At 44.9% G+C, this 19,699-nt stretch overlaps 1 protein-coding gene across 3 annotated transcripts in view; it reads right to left on the bottom strand.

Moving 5' to 3' along the window:
* Positions 1-204: 204 nt before the first annotated feature.
* Positions 205-19,699, bottom strand: part of wfs1b (Wolfram syndrome 1b (wolframin)) — a 28,358-nt gene continuing 8,863 nt past the window's right edge. For all 3 annotated transcript variants that reach the window (XM_076287604.1, XM_076287605.1, XM_076287606.1), the window contains 2 exons: positions 2,302-3,464; positions 205-2,001 (listed from right to left, as the gene is read on the bottom strand). In XM_076287604.1, coding sequence (XP_076143719.1) covers positions 1,269-2,001; positions 2,302-3,464 — 1,896 coding nt within the window. In that variant the 3' untranslated portion in view covers positions 205-1,268. The remainder of the gene's footprint in view (positions 2,002-2,301; positions 3,465-19,699) is intronic.

Raw genomic sequence — 19,699 nt, 5'->3', positions numbered from 1 at the left:
GCAGCCCTTGCCACTTAATCTACTAAACCCCTCTTCTACTGCACTTTTTACCCCCCCCCCCACCCCCATAAATGCACAAATAGGCTGACACCAGACATACTTTCACTGCATTTCTTACATCCAGTAACTATATGCATGTGACAATAAACTTCCTTGTATCCTTGTATAAACCATGAACGACACACATACTGTAGGAAATGGCTCCCAAATGGCTGTTTTTATTGGTCACATTGCAGGATCAAAGCAATGCCTTCACATTCTGTAAAGATGGCCCCACCAAATAAGCAATCATGAGGTTAGAGTCCAGCTCATAGATTAATTTGAGTGTGTGTGTGTGTGTGTGTGTGTGTGTCTGTTGACTGTAGTGTGTGTGTGTAGTGTTGAGTGTTTGAAGGGAAGTGTACGTTTCCTGATGATAAACATAAAAATCTCTGCTCAACACCTCCTTTCCTGTTTTAACTACCTGCACAAACAACAGATGAATCTGGCCGAGATATGACCCAGATCTGTTCTAAGCATGATCTAGATCCAATCTAGATCTGGATGTTCTGCTATCTGATGGAACCCTTCCAGATAATGGCTAATGCTCTCCGTTTATAGTTACTTGCTAGGTCAATGCAGTGGTTGGAACCTCAAAACAAATAAACAACTCTGAACTGTTCAAATCCAGGTTCCACACCACCCTACTAATCTCTAATAAAACATAATTATTAGAATACTTATCATACCCTATGGAACACAGAAACATGAAAACCACCAGTATTATTGTACCGTTCAGTATACCTAGCCTGTATATTAAAGGCACAAGGTCCCTAACTCTTTGGTAGGATCAGACCATTGACTAAACCAGTCAATTTAACTCACTCTCACTCATACACACACACACACACACACAAAACACACAACACACACACATACATTCTTAGTTTCAAGGCGGACATACACTGAATTCTTCATTGATTGTATATTTATTGAATAACATTATAAGCTACTGCAGCAAGTCACTGTCATCACAATGCCATTCTCTCTTGATTTCTTGCGGAGAGATGCGGACACACACACACACACACACACACACACACACACACAGCAGTGCTGCCACTGTATTTAACACTGAATATCTGCCGCCTGCACACTGTAGTGAGATTGCACTGGGTTTCACATTTTCACTGTCTTTCCAAACCTTTAATAAGGGTGTTCCCTGACAACCACCCTCGCCCCACCCTCGCCCCACCCCAACCCCGACCCCACCCGACTCGACTCGACCGTTACGCCTGCAGCTCGGTGGTCACGGCGCCGGCGTGGCCCTCGGCGTGGTCGGCGCGGACGGAGAGGAGCGGGTGGAAGAGGAAGTGGAAGGCGAAGGCCAGGGCGTGGCGCAGGCGAGCGCGCCAGTCCTGCTCCAGCTTGAGCTGCCGGCCAGCGGGCACCGTCGGGTGGGCCACGCCGTCGCAGTTGAGGCAGCGCAGCGCCTTCAGCTCGAACACCGGCCACTTGCTGCCCAGCCGGCCCTCCAGCACCGTGCTGAACTCCAGCAGGCTGCCCGAGCGCAGCGCCAGCAGGACCGCGCGGAACTCGTCGCTCGCCCGCAACACGATGTCCTTGGTGGCGTCGTCCTCGCTGCCCGCACCGCCGTTACTGCTGCCCTCTCCGCCTCCGCGCGGCATCCCCACGGTCACCTCCATCTTGAGGCGGTCGTAGCGCTTGAGGTGGCAGGGGTGCTTGGCGAGGGGCTTGATGCGGCACAGCGGGTCGGGCGGCGGCGAGTCGGCCGGGACGGGGCGCGGGGGCGCCGGCTCCTCGCACGGCGGGTACTCGTCGCCGTAGAAACAGCGCAGCCAGTCGGCCACGGGGCCCGGGAGCATGTTGACTAGTGCCTGTGCGCCGTTCTCCAGGTCGGTGACGCGCACGTAGCGGAAGCGGCCGGTCCAAGTGACCCGGTGGCCCTCCAGGTGGCTGCACAGGACCTGCGTCTGGGCCATGCTGCTGTCACGCCACGCCCTGATAACACACACACACATACACACACACACACAGAGATGCACGATCGCGCACACACACACACGCACACTCGCACACACACACAGACACGCACACATGCACGCAGGCACACACACACACACAGATTAAAACAGATTAAAGGCTGAACACACTTAACAGCACTAACAAAACTGAAAGTTGCAGTCCACACTTCAGCAGAAAGGCTATTGATATTTGAGTTCACTTGATTCAATCTAAGCCTGCTGTACTTATTTGCATTCTTATAGTGGACTGGTATGAATCATTAAGCGTGGCTCTGACCTGGGCCCGCAGATCTCGCCGTACTGCTGCCAGCTGAGGGTGGAGTTGTAGACCTTCATGCCCTCGCTGCGGAACACATAGAGCCAGCAGAAGAGCACCAGCGCGCTGATCCACACCAGGATGAGCTTGACCAGGCTGCTGCGCCGCAGTGACCGCAGCACGGCCATCGGCGACACGCTGAAGCGCGTCCACCAGCGCAGCAGCACGGGGCAGGCGAGCACGCACACCGTCACGCACATCTTGGCCACGTCCAGCGACAGGAACCACTGGGCCAGCTGCACGCCGGCCGCCGCCACTATGCCGAGGGTCAGCACGGGCAGCGCGAAGACGAAGAGCAGGTAGCCCACGCAGGTGCGCATCAGGCCAATGGGCGAGGAATGTTCCAGAAGGGTGGCGGCCAGCTCGGCCCACACGAAGCAGAGCAGGTAGGGCAGCAGGACGCAGTAGAACCCGCGGAACCCGCGCAGGGAGACCATGCGGCCGCACACGCTCAGAAGGTACCCGTACAGCAGGCAGGGCACGCCCAGGTTCAGGGTCGCCCAATCACCCAGCGGCACACTCAACCAGGCCCCGCCCACCAGCCTCCCCAGCCAACCGCCCAGCTGCTTGTCGGTCAGCGTGCACAGGGCGATGGCGGCTTGGGTCAGCAGCGCGTGGCGGGCGGGGGGCTGCGCGACGGGCTGCAGGCTCAAGTAGCTGCTGACCGTGAAGAAGATGGCCACGGCCGCCAGCTCCGCGCACGGCACCCAGGCCCCGTCGGCCAGCGGGAAGGCCAGCACCAGGAAGAAGGCGGAGAGCAGGAAGTAGAGGTGCGGCTCCAGGTGGCTCCAGCTGAAGTTGGACTCGGCCTGCTCCACGTCCAGGCCCGGCTCGAAGCGCGCCAGCAGCGCCGTGAGCGCCCGGAAGTTGTCCCAGCCGCGGCTGTCCTGGAAGACGCGCAGCGTGCAGATGGCCATGGAGGCGAAGGCCAGGTAGAAGACCACCAGCGGCACGGCCAGCAGGAAGAAGTCCAGCGTCAGGTTGGAGATGATGAAGAAGAAGACCAGCGCGTTGACGTGGTGCGTGGGGATGAGCGCGCTGAGCCACTGCATGCCCGCGCGCGACGCCCACTCGATCAGCACCTCCTTGATCTCAAGCACCGCATGCAGCGGGAACTTCAACACCTGAGATGGAGCGAGGGAAGAGAGAGAGAGAGAGGGAGATAGGGAGTGAGAGAAAGAGAGGGAAGAGAAGTAGAGAGAGAGAGAGAGAGAGAGTAAAAATGAGGTAGGGAGAGGAGAGAGAGTAAAAAGGAGGTAGAGAGAGGGAGAGGAGAGAGAGAGAGAGTAACAAGGAGGGAGAGAAGGAGAGAGAGAGAAGAAATGAGAGGCTTTAAGCGATGGTTCAGAGTAATTTCACCCTAGGGTCCTTTGCACCAGGACCCCGAGCCAAACACCCTCCCAGAACCTTTTTTCCCTTGGTCGAACCCTGGTCGAGTAGCGCTGTCAGAAACTAATGACGTTCTGCAGTCGTGATGGAACCAACTTTTATCTCGTAAATTACCCCACTAATAATGCCCTGAATGGTACGAAACTTCTGCTGTAGTACAACTATGACCTTTAGTCCAATAACGAGGCATTAGAAAGTTTGTAAGTGCACCAGGAGTTTATTTAACGTCGACGTTTCTTCCCGGATTTGGGAAAAGCCCGTAAAAGTCCTTGCAGGAAGCGGCCAGAGACTCGGAGTATATTAGTAACCATAAATAGCTTAGTGCTGTGAACAACAGCAGTCTACCTTAGTTGAATATTCCATTACATTTAATCATAGGCTACTGCAATTTACCATTGTTAGCTGTGTTTATATTGTCATCATACAATATCAGTGTAAAATGTAGCTCAAATTAAATAATACTAATAGCAGAGAAATAATATTAGCAGGTAGTTCCAAAAGTGTATTTTATTCAAAATTCTGAACTCTGTGTCTTTGCATACACAGCTCAACTTGTGAACAAGCAATATCCTACAAATAATTTGTAGTTCTCAAAATATGAGAGTTTTATGAAGTGCTGGCAAAAACATCTGAAATGACCACTTTCACTCACCTGATGATAACTTTGTGAATAGTGTGAATTTGAACATTTGAATAAGCAATGGCGAATCGGCGTCTGCGCCTTAAGTTTGTGATGTTTTGCCTGGTGCGTGAACTCCAAAGGTTGAGTACAGTAGAAAAAAACAGAGGCGCACTCAAGGGCTTGATTCTAATACAAATTTGTATTGAGAGCCGAGGTTTTTACAACAAGTCTACAGACAAAAAACTGGGAAACAAACGTTTCGGGCTTAGCCCTTTATCAATGTCTCCATTATGAAATGCGTCACGGGGCGTTCAGGTTTTTTATAGCCGTGACGAGTTAATTACCGTAATACTTAATGTCAATACAAAAGACAAATCGTCTAAACTACACCCAAAACCAAAAAACAACCATATGTGCAATTAACATTAAAAACATATACGGACAATAAGTATACACATCTGGATACAAGACAGCAGTGTACACCATAATCCAAGATCCACATAAGTGCTTATCGCATCACAAAAAACATGACAGAACCAGTTCTTCATTCATCCCTAAAGGGTGGAGAGTTTTCAGGGTAAACATCCAGTAACTCCATTTGTAGTAATCTTTTTTCTAGGTCCCCTCCTCTACGTACAGGTTTAACATGTTCAATGACAGTGAATGCGAGGGATGAGATAGGATGGCCTGCTTCATTGAAATGTCGTGCGACAGGGGATTTTTCATCCTTCCGTCTAATCGCGCTATTATGTTCAATGATGCGTGTTTTTATTTTTCTATTATTTTTTCCTACGTATTGTTTGTTACATGGACATGTGATTAAATAGACCACATTACTAGTAGAGCAAGTAGTGAACTGTTTGATTGTATAACTTCTTCCTGTCGTAGAGCACACAAATGTAGTGGTCTTACCAGACCTGTTCTGGCAAGCAGCGCACGTACGGCAAGGATGGAAGCCTGTGCTTCTGCTCAAGCGCTCCATATGACTACGTGCGCTGTAATTGTCTGCTCTGACTACCCAGGGGGCAAAGGGGGTTTAGGAGACATCGGCTGCTGTAAAAGGTTGTCATATAAAAATGAAATCTATGATGTCTGAGGATCACAACCTGGGTGGACAACCCGGTCAACAAGCTGCTGGAAACTTCCAATTAGGGTCAAAACAATGCTACCTCAAATTCTGCTTTAACTCCCCGGAATCACCCAATCATGCTAAAAAGGTTTAATTATATCCATGAATCCTGGGCCATATCTCCCTGATACTTTATGCTAGAAACAAACTGAGCACACCTTTCAAAAGAGTGGAAGATAGGCTTTCATCTAAAGCCTTGATTGTACATGTAATTAGAATGTAAAAGTTAACAATGCCTCTTAATTCATAGGTATACAAAGATATATATATATTTAAAGAACATTCCATTGTATTCGGTAGCATTCTTTTCCCTTTGTTGTTGTTAAAATAAACAAAATACCATGTGAAGTTAACTTTTACAGATGAAATAATATTTTGATAATTTCACTAACCAGACTTCAGACCCATTAACACATTTAGAGGGAATTCAATTTCAAGCCTATCAAGTCAAACAAGATACAAGAAAGTGTGGCCACAATTTGGCTGTGGCATGGAGGGAGGGGTTATGCATATGTGCTAATATAGCACGCAAACAGTGAGGCAGTAAGACAGTGGTAAAAAGTGGCTAGTGGACAGACAGTATCCAAACATGGAGGGGTGGAGAGGCAGACAGAGTATGCGGAGAATTCTATCTCTCCTCTTTCCTTAGGTGAAGCATTGAACAGTTCAATGGCCCTGGGGACAAATTACTTCCTTGTCTGTCTGTTGTGCAAGGCAGTGAGCGAAGTCTCCAGCTGATCAGGCTCCTCTGCTTTACAATAGTGCTGTGGAGCGGATGACACTCATTGTCCAAGATGTTGATCAGTTTGTTCAGGGTCCTTTTGTCAGATATTGAAGTGATGCACTCCAGTTCAGCTCCCACTACAGAGCCAGCTTCCCTTACCAGCCTGTCAAGACGCCCCGCATCCTTCTTCTTTGTTCTTCCTCCCTAGCATACCACTGCATAGAAGAGGACGCTGGCAACAACAGACTGGTAGAACATCCTGAGGAGCTTGCTGCACACATTGAAGGACTGCAGCCTCCTCAGGAAGTACACCCTGCTCTGCCCTTTCTTGTAGAGTGTGTCCGTGTTGGCTGACCAGTCCAGTTTATTGTCCAGGTGGAGACCCAGATAGTTGTAGGTGCTAGCCACCTCCACATTGACCCCATCAATGGAGACTGGTAGCAGAGTGGGCTTAGACCTGCGTCAGAAAACTTCTGTATGTGGCATGACTCTGTGTTGTAGCAGAAGTCAGATCTTTACAGGGTGAACAGGACTGGTCAGGTAATCTGTAATCCAGGTTACCAGGTGAGCATCCACACCCATCTGCAATAGCTTGTCTCCTAGTCTGAGGGGTTGGATGGTGTTAAAAGCACTTGAGAAATCAAGTGATGTCTTGATGTCTTTCACAGTGTTGGAACTTGTCCGCGGCGTAGACTCAAGTTAAATATGTGCTTCAGTGGCTTCCCCAGTTCAGCAGCACAGACCTTGAGTAGCCTTGGACACAGTCTGTCAGGCCTTCTTGGGGCGAAGTTTCTTTAGTTGAACTCTTACTTGATCTGCTGTGATGATGGGGGGTGTGGGGAGGGGGAGGGGTGCATCTGGGATCTGTGTGTCTGATTGCTGTTGACACCTCATTGTTCGTGATCGCTATGTGGGGGAGGGGTGCAATATCCAGTGATGGTGGGGGTACGATAGGCTGTGATGGTGGAGGTGAGTGTTACACTTGTATTCAGGGGGTGTGGGGGTGCATGGGGGCTGGGGAATGACCACCTCCTTGATGTCCCTGTCAAGGCTGCCAGAGTCGTGGACACCTCAACAGGCACAGGCAAGGAGGCGTCAGGTGAGGTGATGGTGGCTTAGGTCGTTGGGTGTCACTGGGATGCAGAGCTGGAGAGGCTGGGAGGTGGGGGTAGGGCAGGCACACAAACAAGAGCAGTGTCTGAGTCAGCAGGGGGTGGACAGACCACTGCCATTGGAGCTGGAGCAGGGCAGTCAAACCTGTTGTAGAAGTGGTTCAGCTGGTTCGCCCTGTCCAGGTCCCCCTCATCAGAGCTGCTGCTCTTCTTCAGGCCAGTGATAGTCTACCGTCCCATACCTCCTTCATGTTGTTTTCCTGCAACTTCTGTTCCACCTTCCTTCAGTATCCTACAGCATTTGCTTGCCAACCCATGGCAAAGGCATCCTATGTAGCATGGAATTGCCCTCTTTGCACAGGAGCAGCTCTTCTGACAACCCTTAACACAACCACATGATATTGCCATGGCCATTGACACAGGCCAGGCAGGCTGTGTAGATGGAATTGAAAATGCTTGGCCCTCATCCAGAGACCATCCAAAATTTCTGATTTTTTACTGCCCAAGCGATTCATCATTATTATAGTGTTCATATTAATAGCGACTTGAAATACAACCCCAAAACAGAAAAAGTTGGGACGTTGTGCAAAATGCTAAATGTGATAATATACAAGTCTCGTAAACCCATATTTAGCAGCAAAAAGGACACAGACAACATATCTAATGTTGAAAATGAAAATTTGGACTATTTCATGGAAAATATATGTTCATTTTGAATGCCAGCAACATGTTTCAAAAAAAGTTGGGACGGGAGCATGTTTATCACTGTACTGCTTCACCTCTTCATTTAACAAAATTCTGTAAATGTTTAGGAACTGAGGAGACTATTTGCTAGAGTTTTGAGAATGAACTCTAGCATATAGTCGTCATTACACGATTTCAGTTGCTCAACAGTATGGGGTATTCTTAGTCATGCTTTCCATTCCATTATGCACCTAATTTTACAAATCTGAACTGCAGACAGGCCATTTTAGCACCTGGACTCTTCCTCTATGGAGAAATACTATTTAAATATGTGCAGAATTCATTTGGCCATTGTTTTCCTGAAATATTCAAGGTCTTCTCTAGAATAGATATTGCCTGGATGGCAGTATATGTTGCTCAAAACCTGTATACATCTTTCAGAATTGATTGTGCTTTGCCAAATGAGCAAGATGCCCATGCTGTAGGCACTAATGCTCCTCCACACCGTCATAGGTAGGGCTGTAACCACAGCCGTGGGAAGTAGGGGTGCTGGGGGTGCGGCAGCACCCCCTGCAGGAAAGCACGTGTATTTATATGTCATACCACTCACGATCAGAAAAAAAAGAAGCTCTCCGTCCCCCTGTCTATTATTCTATTATGCACTAAAAAAATGTTTATGTCTACATTAGACCTGGGAGATCTCAACAAAAACTAAACAAATTAACAAAACAAACCTAAGGGGGATGTCCTATGACGCTAGCTTTATGGTACAACAATATGCCATATTAAGTAGGCTAGCTGAATATTACCGTGAGTTTCCCAAGGAGCTGAACACGGGCCGCCTCAATCTTCAGCTTAAAATAATGCATAGTGTTATCGGGGAGTCTCGGTGCACCACGGTGAAAGGTGGCGAAATTAAGTAAGCTCCATCCACAAACAAGAGCTCTCTTCAGCGAGGTAGATGAACTTATTCATTCATCTGTGTCTTTGCGTGCCTGTTTCAGTGGCCTCCTCAGAGCGTTCTTTCTCTTCTTTTTGAAAGTGTAGGTTAATTATAAAGGCTACACTGTGCGTTTATGATGTCAGCATTTGTTGTAGGCTATATTTGTGATATGTGGATCAATTTAATGTAGGTTAGCCTATGAATATTGCGTTGTGTAGGCCTATGTTATGCATATGTTTTGAGTCAATGTGTTCTGTCTAATATGCTGTGCGATAGGGTCTTTAGCCTGTTTTGACACCCATGTCAGAAGCGTCAATAATTATTACGTTTTATTAATGTTGGTGTTTTATATTTCTTGTGTTCACCGTCGATTTCGATTCAAGGCTACAGCAACTTTGTTACCTTACTAGTGTAGCGTCAGATAGCAGACGGTTACTTTGTTTGCGAGTATCAATCTGTGGTTTGCGACATTTTGTTGCATTTTTTCTGTAGTGTAGCCATAATGTTCTTGACAGTGATGTATGCCTGTGCTGTGTGTCATGCAATGCCAGTATGCAGTTGTCCATTAACAGAGAAAGGCGTTTAAATAAAATACAATAACTTTTTTTAAACCCCCCCCCCCCCCCCCCCCCCCCCAGCACCCCCAACCAAAACTCACTTCCCACGGCCCTGGCTGTAACGATACACCAACCTCACGATTCGGTTTGTATCACGATTTTTGACCCACGGTTCGATACGAATCTCGATTTTTTTTTTTTTTGGGAGGGGCTAGACATTTTATTAAATAACATTTTAATAGCCTCCCTTAGAACACCAGAGGATTACAATATAATATATCTATTATTTTATATCCTGATATAAAAATATTTTTCTGAATGACTGATATTTATGACAGCACACTTTATGCAGATTAGCCTATACATGGATTTCTATGGAACGTCACGAAAACATGCGTGCGCAACCAAGAGGCAGAAAGAACCACAGAACAGCATAGAGCAATGCAAAAGAGCAAAAGAATAAAATGAGTTTTTGTGCTGAAAACTGCACCAATTCGAAATCACGATGGCTAGAGAATGTTAAATATGTTCATTATCCCTAACGGAATGCATGTCTTCGCCAAAAATGACAAAATACGATGTTATATTAATAATCCAAATGAACGTCAAACTTTGAAATATAGTCTGAAATGAGATGTTATTATCATTGAGACAACAGGGGTATACAAAAAAATCCGATTGTATCTTACAGCAGCTGACTATTTAGGTTAAGTTTATAACGTTGTGGACGGCCACCAAGCGTCTTCTGCCTCACGGCTGCGCGCGCATCTAGTTTTGTTGGTAAACGGGAAACCCGTGTATAGCCTAGGCCTACTATTTTTTATTACAACTCTACCTCTTTAATTCAGCTGTCTGGTTGAAGCCTGGAAATATTGTAAACAAAGAAGCATAGTTGGCTAGCTTAGCCTATCATAGTCTACTGATTGGACTGTTCAGTTTCCCCATGTGTGTTTAAGTTTCAAGGTAATACTTGTTCTCCTTGGGACAGGCCCTGTTGGGAAACGTTGGTATTGAGATGATCAGTCAACTTCAATGCAAGAGTTTTAAACAAATATGTGCAGCATGCTAATGATGCTAAGCGGATTTAATAGTAATTTAGCTAGTCGTCTACATGCGTCCTTGCTTTCACGATTGTGAATGTTTTATTTTAGTCGCGCGTGTTCATTGAGCAGGAGAGGGAGGGAGAGTGAGAGGGAGGGAGCGCGAGAGAGAGCAGGGCAAGGAGAGGGGGTTTACTTTTATACTGTTTGGTAAAGTTGCACACATACCGGTAGTCTACAATGAAAGCAAGGAGAGGTATGAAATTATTATTTATTTATTTATTTGTTTTTGGACAACGTAGGCTACCGATAAGTATAGCGGGAGTTGTGGGTTGCCGCGTAAACTGCAAAGCACTGCGTGAAACACTAGAAAGGGTGTGTCGCGATTCTGCCTTTTCACACCTCGACACAGTATCGTGGATATGAATGTCGCGATTTCGGTTTCGAATCGTATATCGTTACAGCCCTAGTCATAGGTGTTGGGTTTCGAACTGAGCACTAAAACAAGTTGGATAGGTTGGATACATGGATAGGCCCTCTCCTCTTTAGCCCAGATGAGTCCATGATTTCCAAAAACAATGGCAAATGTTGATTGGTCTAACCACAGGACCTTGGCTGGAACCTGACAATATAAGAACCATGATAGTGGGATAATCTATGGCTGAGCAATTTACAAAAATGGATGTAGGCCTACTGACAAATAGTTTACTTTACAATACATTATAATTTCGCCCCAATGAGGCTATAGAAATGTGTTGCAATTTCAAAACCGGATTACTCAGGAACCACTTATTGCACAGAAGCTTTATATATCCTCGTATTCCGTACGGTTTGCTGTTTATTGTGATATTGGGTTTGCCACATGTTGTGTGAAGGGTTAGTGAAATATTAAACCGAGAGAAATGGGTGTGCACTGTGTGCAAAATGCAAATTTGATTAGCCTAAATTGCACGTCGATTCAATGTTAATTTTCTCGCGAACCATTACAGCAACTTGGCGCTAATATCATTGGAAAGCTTAGATTCCACACGTTCACCTGATGTGTGATATCATATGTATATGTTTCGTTTAGTTGAACCTCATCTGCCAGGTATTTGACCTACCAGGTTGACACTTCAGCATGAAAAATACTCAAAGCATACCTTAAGCCGGGAAAATGCGGGGGGAATGCGTCTGGGACGGCTTCTGAAGTAGCATCGCAAATTAGATAAAATTTAGAAAATTCCACAGACAGGGGGTGCTCTTGAACCCTCTCACCGTCTCTGAAAGCATAACCGTGGCTCAACAGGTAGATAGATAGGCTAAACTCATTTTTCAGGCATCTGATCGACCGGGTTGACACTTCAGCGTGAGAAATCGGGGGTGTGGCGTGTGAGTGTGTGAAACTAATCAAATGCGTGTGTCTCACGGCCAATGCGTGAGAGTTAGCACCTATGCATTTGATCTGCTATAGCTGCCTGATGGGGAACTGCAAAGAGCTTCAAAAGCGCATTTTTTTTCGGAGGGACATGCATACTTTGAACACATCCTACACGTTTCCAGCAGCTTGTTGACCGGGTTGTCCACCCAGGTTGTGATCCTCAGACATCATAGATTTCATTTTTATATGACAACCTTTTACAGCAGCCCATGTCTGATTTCGTAAAAAACGGGTGTTTTGCCTATTATATTTCTGGCCCTGTAATGAGCGAATAAAGGTGGGTTAGGGAAGAGGGCACGACATACAGGATCACCACTTAAGACATGCCAATGCTTTTTTATGGCTCCCTTGATCTGTGCGCTATGTTTGCTATAGGTCGTGGTGCATACTACCGAGGAGCGCTTTTCCTTCTTAGGGTGGGTCTGGGTGTTGCGCACTCTCTCTAGAGCCTCATTCAAACAAGTGTGGTGATAGCCTCTTAGACTGAACTGTTTATACATCCTAGTGACCTCAGTATTAAAATCAGAAGTGTTGGTGCAGATACGTTTTGCCCTAAGGAACTGCGTGTATGGTAGACCACGTTTCAGGGTGGAAAGATGGGCACTAGTTGCATGTAAAATGCTGTTCTTATCAGTAGGTTTTGTGTAGAGTGTCGTCAGTAAATTCCCCCCTTCTAGGTGTACAACAGTATCCAAGAAAGAAACAGATTTCGGATCAATCACGACACAACCTCAAACTTGATTGAATGTATCATATTGTTGAGATGCGTCACAAAATCATTAAATTGGTCACTCGAGCCTTTGAATAGACAAAACACATCATCAACATATCTTTTCCATAGTAAAATATTTTGTTCAAAAGGATTGTTGTTCCAAACATATCTCTCTTCCAAATATCCCATAAATAGACAGGCATAATCTGGTGAGAACCTAGATCCCATGGCCGCCCCTTGTGTCTGCAGGTAGAATTGGTTTTCAAACAGAAAGAAATTCTTATATAACAACATAGAAATCATGTCAATCAAAAACTGAGTCGGGGGATGTGTGTCTGTTCAAAGGTTTAAGAAATGTTCCATGGCCACGACACCTTTCTCGTGGGGGATGTTAGTATAGAGAGATACCACATCCAACGTGGTCAGGATGATGTTGTGAGAATCACAGTCAATGTGGACGTTGGAGAGCTGTTCAATGAAGTCATTAGGATCATGTAAATATGAAGGTAAGTTTACTACGAGTGGCCTCAGGATACGATCCACATAAAGGGATAGAGATTCCATCAGGCTGTCGTTGCAAGCGACGATAGGGCGGCCTGGAGGCTTCACCAAAGTCTTATGGACCTTTGGTAGAATGTACTGTATATGACTGGAGTGACAGGGTGGTTAGCGGTCAAGAATCTCAGTTCTGTTTGGGTGATGTAGCCTTTATCCATAGAAACGTGTAGAAAATCGTCAATCTCCTTCTTAAAGTCAAGTGTTGGGTTCTTCCCTAGTTTAATGTAGAATCTGGCATTAGACAGTTGAGATGCTATTTCAGTTATGTAGGCCTAATCGTCTCTGTCCATAAGTACAATGCCGCCACCTTTATCAGCTGGTTTCCAGACAACGTCCTGTTTTTTGCCTAACGGAGTGAGGATCTTGCGTTCCTGGTTCCCGTAACTTTTGTAGTCGGCGTCAGATATAATCTTGTCAATATCTCTGTCAACTAAATTGCAAAATGTAGTGATTGCTGCATTGTTGACGGGAGGGCAAAACTGACTCTTAGGGCTCGTATCTGGTCATGTTGGGGGCTGTCTGTCTGTGGGCCATCCTTTTTGTAAAAACATTTTAATCTGATCTGTAAAATCGGAACATTTCTACTTTCAGTTTAAAGGGATCGGTAGCTGTAGGGGGAACATAGGACAAACCTTTGTTGAGTATCTGTTGTTCATGTGTGTTCAACTGCGTCTTGGAAAGGTTGAAGACGAGTTGCTGGCGGTCGGCATCTGCTTCAGTTACCATCGATTTGTCGCTCCCTTTCTACTTCCTGCCCTCTTGTTCAGTCCTCTTCCCCTTTCCACGTTGCCCCCTCCTCGTTCTTCTCCGAATTTGGTGTAGCGGGTGCGTTGGGTCTGCTTTGGTACTTCCAGTCGCTGGTGCGGATCGTGCTCTCCCTCTAATAAAAAATCGCCATCGGAGTCAGTGAGGTATTCCGACCTGGAGCCAGAGGTGTACGGGGTTGCGTTCCTAAAGCGAACCTGTTTTTTCGGTCTTGTGGGGGATGCGGAGAGTTCCTTAGGGCAAAACGTATCTGCACCAACACTTCTGATTTTAATACTGAGGTCACTAGGATGTATAAACAGTTCAGTCTAAGAGGCTATCACCACACTTGTTTGAATGAGGCTCTAGAGAGAGTGCGCAACACCCAGACCCACCCTAAGAAGGAAAAGCGCTCCTCGGTAGTATGCACCACAAGCAAACATAGCGCACAGATCAAGGGAGCCATAAAAAAGCATTGGCATGTCTTAAGTAGTGATCCTGTATGTCATGCCTTCTTCCCTAACCCACCTTTATTCGCTCATTACAGGGCCAGAAATATAGGGGATTTTTTGGTCAGAGCAGACAATTACAGTGCACGTAGTCATATGCAGAGGCGCACCTTGTCAACAGGCAAGGCAAGCAACTGCTTGGAGCTCCGAGCTGCTGGGGGGCCCCGAGACCTGGTCTCAGCGCGTTTTCCGTGCGACAAGCAAGAATTTCGTCTGATGGAATGATGGATTACGTGATTGTGCGTGCTCCTGTCCTGTTGTACAAACAGTACATCTGTACATGTATGCAATGGCATATAAACAGCGGATCTGTGTTCAAAAGAGTTCAAATAATCCACACATGTTTAGGCTACTGTGGTAAACGTCAATCGAGGGTGTAAAGTGATGACGGATCAGCATCAGAGTTTGGCATTGATTTAATGAAGTTATAGTAATGCTAATTGGCAGAAAGATGATGGTTTGCTACATCTAAATGACAATATACTTGAGCTAGCTAGCGATAGTTACAACTAGTTAAGCAAGGAGATGGTTAACATTATGTTTGCATTTGTATTAATCCCAAAGCGATAAGGACCAAGCACGCATTACTTTTTTAAATCGCATTAATCATGTGCCGCCAAAGATTTTTAATTTTACATCGTCACTTGTTCTGTTATCAACGATTCTCTTTGGCTGCTAATATTTGACCCTTTGATGCACCGTTTCTTGTCCTTAAACTGACACAGACAGCAGAAAATAAACATTAACGCATGAACTCCCTCCCTCGGCCAGCGCTTCAATGTTGCGCTTTTGTGCCTCTGCTTGGAGCAGATAGACCACCTTGAAGGTGCCGCTGCGTTTCGTAGAGCGGTATGATAGGCTATTCTTTTCAAACAGCGACAGCGTTGTTGCCTATCAGATACACAGGCTTTGCATTTGTGAATCCAGGTAGAGTGAACGCAACATTTTCTTTCCATTCTTCTCTATAGGCCCAGCTATTTTTCTCCCAGCTCCAACTCCTGTAGTTCGCTTTTCACTCTGCATGCTAATATTTCTTGTAGGCAAACAATAAACATTGTAACATTGTCAGGAGATGGGTCAACCAAGTAGCCTATTTAAGAATAAAAGTAATATAGACTTTATCCAAAGAAATAATTAGAATAAGTCAGGCTCCGTGCTAAACTGTCCATCAATACCAAACTTATAGTAGCCTAGTGCCTAGTGTTGTAATGCCCACATTTACTATTCACAATATTGAAAGGGGAGATAAAAATAGAGTTCATTAAGAGAAAGGAATTACTAATTTTGGGTATAGGATCCCAATAAAACTATTTAATTTCTATACTTTATATTTTGTACAAAGTTTATATTGGAGTTTTTTGTTCTTTACATTTATATTGTCAAAATGTCATGTTTGGAACATTTGAATAAAAAAAAAGGTTTTATTTAATAAATCTTGGTGTCAGATTATTTATAGCCTAACATAATGATGATGAACACTGGTTGGTAGGGCCCCCTAGGAATTTTTGCTTAGGGCCCCCACAGACCCTAGAATCGCCTCTGGTCATATGGAGCGCTTGAGCAGAAGCACAGGCTTCCATCCTTGCCGTACGTGCGCTGCTTGCCAGAACAGGTCTGGTAAGACCACTACATTTGTGTGCTCTACGACAGGAAGAAGTTATACAATCAAACAGTTCACTACTTGCTCTACTAGTAATGTGGTCTATTTAATCACATGTCCATGTAACAAACAATACGTAGGAAAAAATAATAGAAAAATAAAAACACGCATCATTGAACATAATAGCGCGATTAGACGGAAGGATGAAAAATCCCCTGTCGCACGACATTTCAATGAAGCAGGCCATCCTATCTCATCCCTCGCATTCACTGTCATTGAACATGTTAAACCTGTACGTAGAGGAGGGGACCTAGAAAAAAGATTACTACAAAGGGAAAGTTACTGGACGTTTACCCTGAAAACTCTCCACCCTTTAGGGATGAATGAAGAACGGGTTCTGTCATGTTTTTTGTGATGCGATAAGCACTTATGTGGATCTTGGATTATGGTGTACACTGCTGTCTTGTATCCAGATGTGTATACTTATTGTCTGTATATGTTTTTAATGTTAATTGCACATTTTTTGCTTTTGGGTGTAGTTTAGACGATTTGTCTTTTGTAATGACATTAAGTATAACTCGTAATTAACTCGTCACGGCTATAAAAAACCTGAACGCCCCGTGACGCATTTCATAATGGAGACATTGATAAAGGGATAAGCCCGAAACGTTTGTTTCCCAGTTTTTTGTCTGTAGACTTGTTGTAAAAACCTCGGCTCTCAATACAAATTTGTTTTAGAATCAAGCCCTTGAGTGCGCCTCTGTTTTTTTCTACTGTACATTTGAATAAGTGCATAAAAATAGAAATAATTATCCCAGAAAGTCCCAGAAATATGACTTGAATAAAAGTTAGTTAGTTATTAACAATTAATTGATAAACTTTTAGAATACTTTGAGCACTGATGCAGTCAGCATAGGCCTCTTACGTTGTTTGCAGGTAGGCCTACATTTCATTCCGTTTTCGATGGCAAGCGCCAAAACAACCACCAGTGGACAAAAAGAGTATTACATTGGTACTGTTAAGTAGCCTGGAAACCAGACCCTCTGACTTCGCAGATCCTAGAGAGAGGCCTAGATCCATAGGCGTTCGTTTATTTCCGGGTGGGAGGGCACAGTTTTGAGGTTTAAAATCATTGGAGTTCCTTTGAACCGCTTTGAACCAATCACTAACAACCGGCGTTTCGTCATACAGAGAAGTTTCTCTGCAGCACGCCCATAACAAGCACGGGTGCATCTTATCAGCAAACAATCACACGTTTCATCTGCGTAACTCTCGCCAAAATGCATCATATAGTGTTTTGTGAATGTACCCAAGTCAAACTTTCATATAAATGCATAAGTACGTCCAAAGCGCCACTTTTAAGCTTGTATGCGTTGTCCTTTTCGGGTGAAATGACCTTTTGAATGGGATTCCTATAGGGCTACTACTTTTTTGATACAATCGCGTCAAAATCGCTATTTTTCAAATACTATGAAGGCTCGACACAACATGAAACTTTGATCGAAGTATCATCAGTGTCTCTACACATGAACTCGAGCATTGAGAACATTGTTGGTGTACACAGAGTTTACTAAAAGAGAGGTTTTGAACAACTCACCTTGTTTTTTCTGCTCGCTGCCATCTTGCCATCTTGCAAGGAGTGAGTTGTCCAAAATCTTTCTTTTTAGTAAACTATGTGTACACGAAAAATGTTCTTAATGCTCGAGTTCATATGAAGAGACACTGATGATGCTTCGATCAAAGTTTCAAGTTATGTCGAGCCTTCTTAGTGTTTGAAAAATAGCGATTTTGACCCGACCATGTAGCCTACTAAACTACAGTTTGACTCGGGTACGTTTGTAGCCTTTAGTGACAAAATCTATGACTAAAGTTTAGCTGACGATATAACATCCTACTCTACTGTGACTTCGTTCATGACACTCCTGTTAATAGGCTAAACTATTATTTACATTTGCTCAAAGATTTCATAAGTATAAGTCATTTTCGCTCCCTACGTTGATGTATTCCAAGCGATCTGCTTCAGGGGCGGGGACGTAGTAATTGAAACACCATGCCTGGATACGTAATCGCTCTCAGGAACGCCCACTGTTCGCTGGTTGGTCGGCTGCCCAACTGCCGAAGTAAACGAGCGTGAATCAACCTATTCCAGATGGAGTACTGTAGGGAAAAGAAATCGACCGGAAGTAAGTAGACAGGCCAAGGCCAGGCTAGCTGTTGAGAATGAATCGGGGAAATTACGGAGGTTATAGTTTGACGATGTCGTACTCCCATGCGGGCCAGATGCTATTTACCACGGATATGTTTTGGGGGGCCACTCAAAATGAAGTGGCGGGCCGTATCTGGCACGCGGGCCGTAGTTTGGGGACCACTGGATTACATCAACGTTTTTTGGTATATCCAGTTCTAAAAAAAAATAAATTCTTACTTACTTAGTGTTAACTAATAATTGTTGCAAACTGGACTAGGAACAAAACATTAGTGCATTCCTGGATCTACATCCTTATGCATGCTTCCTGCCAGGACTTTTACTGGCTTTTCCCAAATCAGGGAAGAAACGTCGACGCAGCGGTATAGTAGCAGATAATCAGGCAAGTCTTATTTAAATAAACTCCTGGTGCACTTACAAACTTTCTAATGCCTCGTTATTGGACTAAAGGTCATAGTTGTACTACTGCAGAAGTTTCGTACCATTCAGGGCATTATTAGTGGGGTAATTTATGAGATAAAAGTTGGTTCCATCACGACTGCAGAACGTCATTCGTTTTTGACAGCGCTACTCGACCAGGGTTCGACCAAGGGAAAAAAGGTTCTGGGAGGGTGTTTGGCTCGGGGTCATGGTGCAAAGGACCCTAGGGTGAAATTACTCCGAACCATCGCTTTAACAAACCTTTATTAAAACAATATTGGGTATTTAAATACTACAAAATAAATAAGAATACTTTTGGAGATGAAAGGAGAGGAGGAGAGAAGGAGGTTACATACAGGCCGACATAAAATGTATTTGTTTTAATACTTTGTTTGGTAACTTTTATTTTTTCTGACATACTCAAGACTCCTTGACGAGGCATCTGGAATCTATTAAATAGTTCTAGGAACTGCGGTCAGAGGAACTCAATAGTCCCCAGTTCCATGCTGTCAGAATGCGTGAGAAAAGCATGTTCTAGAAAGTGCAAAAGAGAGAGAGAATAGTTTTGAGGAAGAGAGAGTGGGGAAGGAGGAGGAAATAGTGAGAGAGCGGAATTGACTCTACAGAGGTGATGAGTGTAGGTGTGTGTGTATGTGTGCATGTGTGTGTGAGAGAGAAAGTGTGTGAGAAACTGTGTATAGTGTAAGAACTCGGAGTAAATGAGTAAGTGATAATTGTGTATGTGTGTGTGTGTGTGTGTGTGTGTGTGTGTGTGTGTGTGTGTGTGTGTGTGTGTGTGTGTGTCTGTGTGTGTGTGTGTGTGTGTGTGAAGAAGGGGGAGGGTGTAAGTAGGGAGGGTGTGTTTCTGTGTGTATGTAAGGCAAATGTGTGTCCATGTTGTTCACACACCATGTAGTTCCGATTAACTTAATTGTGGGCAATTGGTATTTGTATGTGTGTTTATGTTGTGTGTGAGGGAGGCAGTGTGCA

Source organism: Alosa pseudoharengus, unplaced genomic scaffold (assembly GCF_046254945.1).
Source record: "Alosa pseudoharengus isolate Yale_2024_CS ecotype anadromous, Long Island Sound unplaced genomic scaffold, YU_APseudo_1.1 YU_APseudo_1.1_scf_16, whole genome shotgun sequence".
Lineage (NCBI taxonomy): Eukaryota > Metazoa > Chordata > Actinopteri > Clupeiformes > Clupeidae > Alosa > Alosa pseudoharengus.
This window is presented reverse-complemented; position numbering and strand designations above follow the sequence as displayed.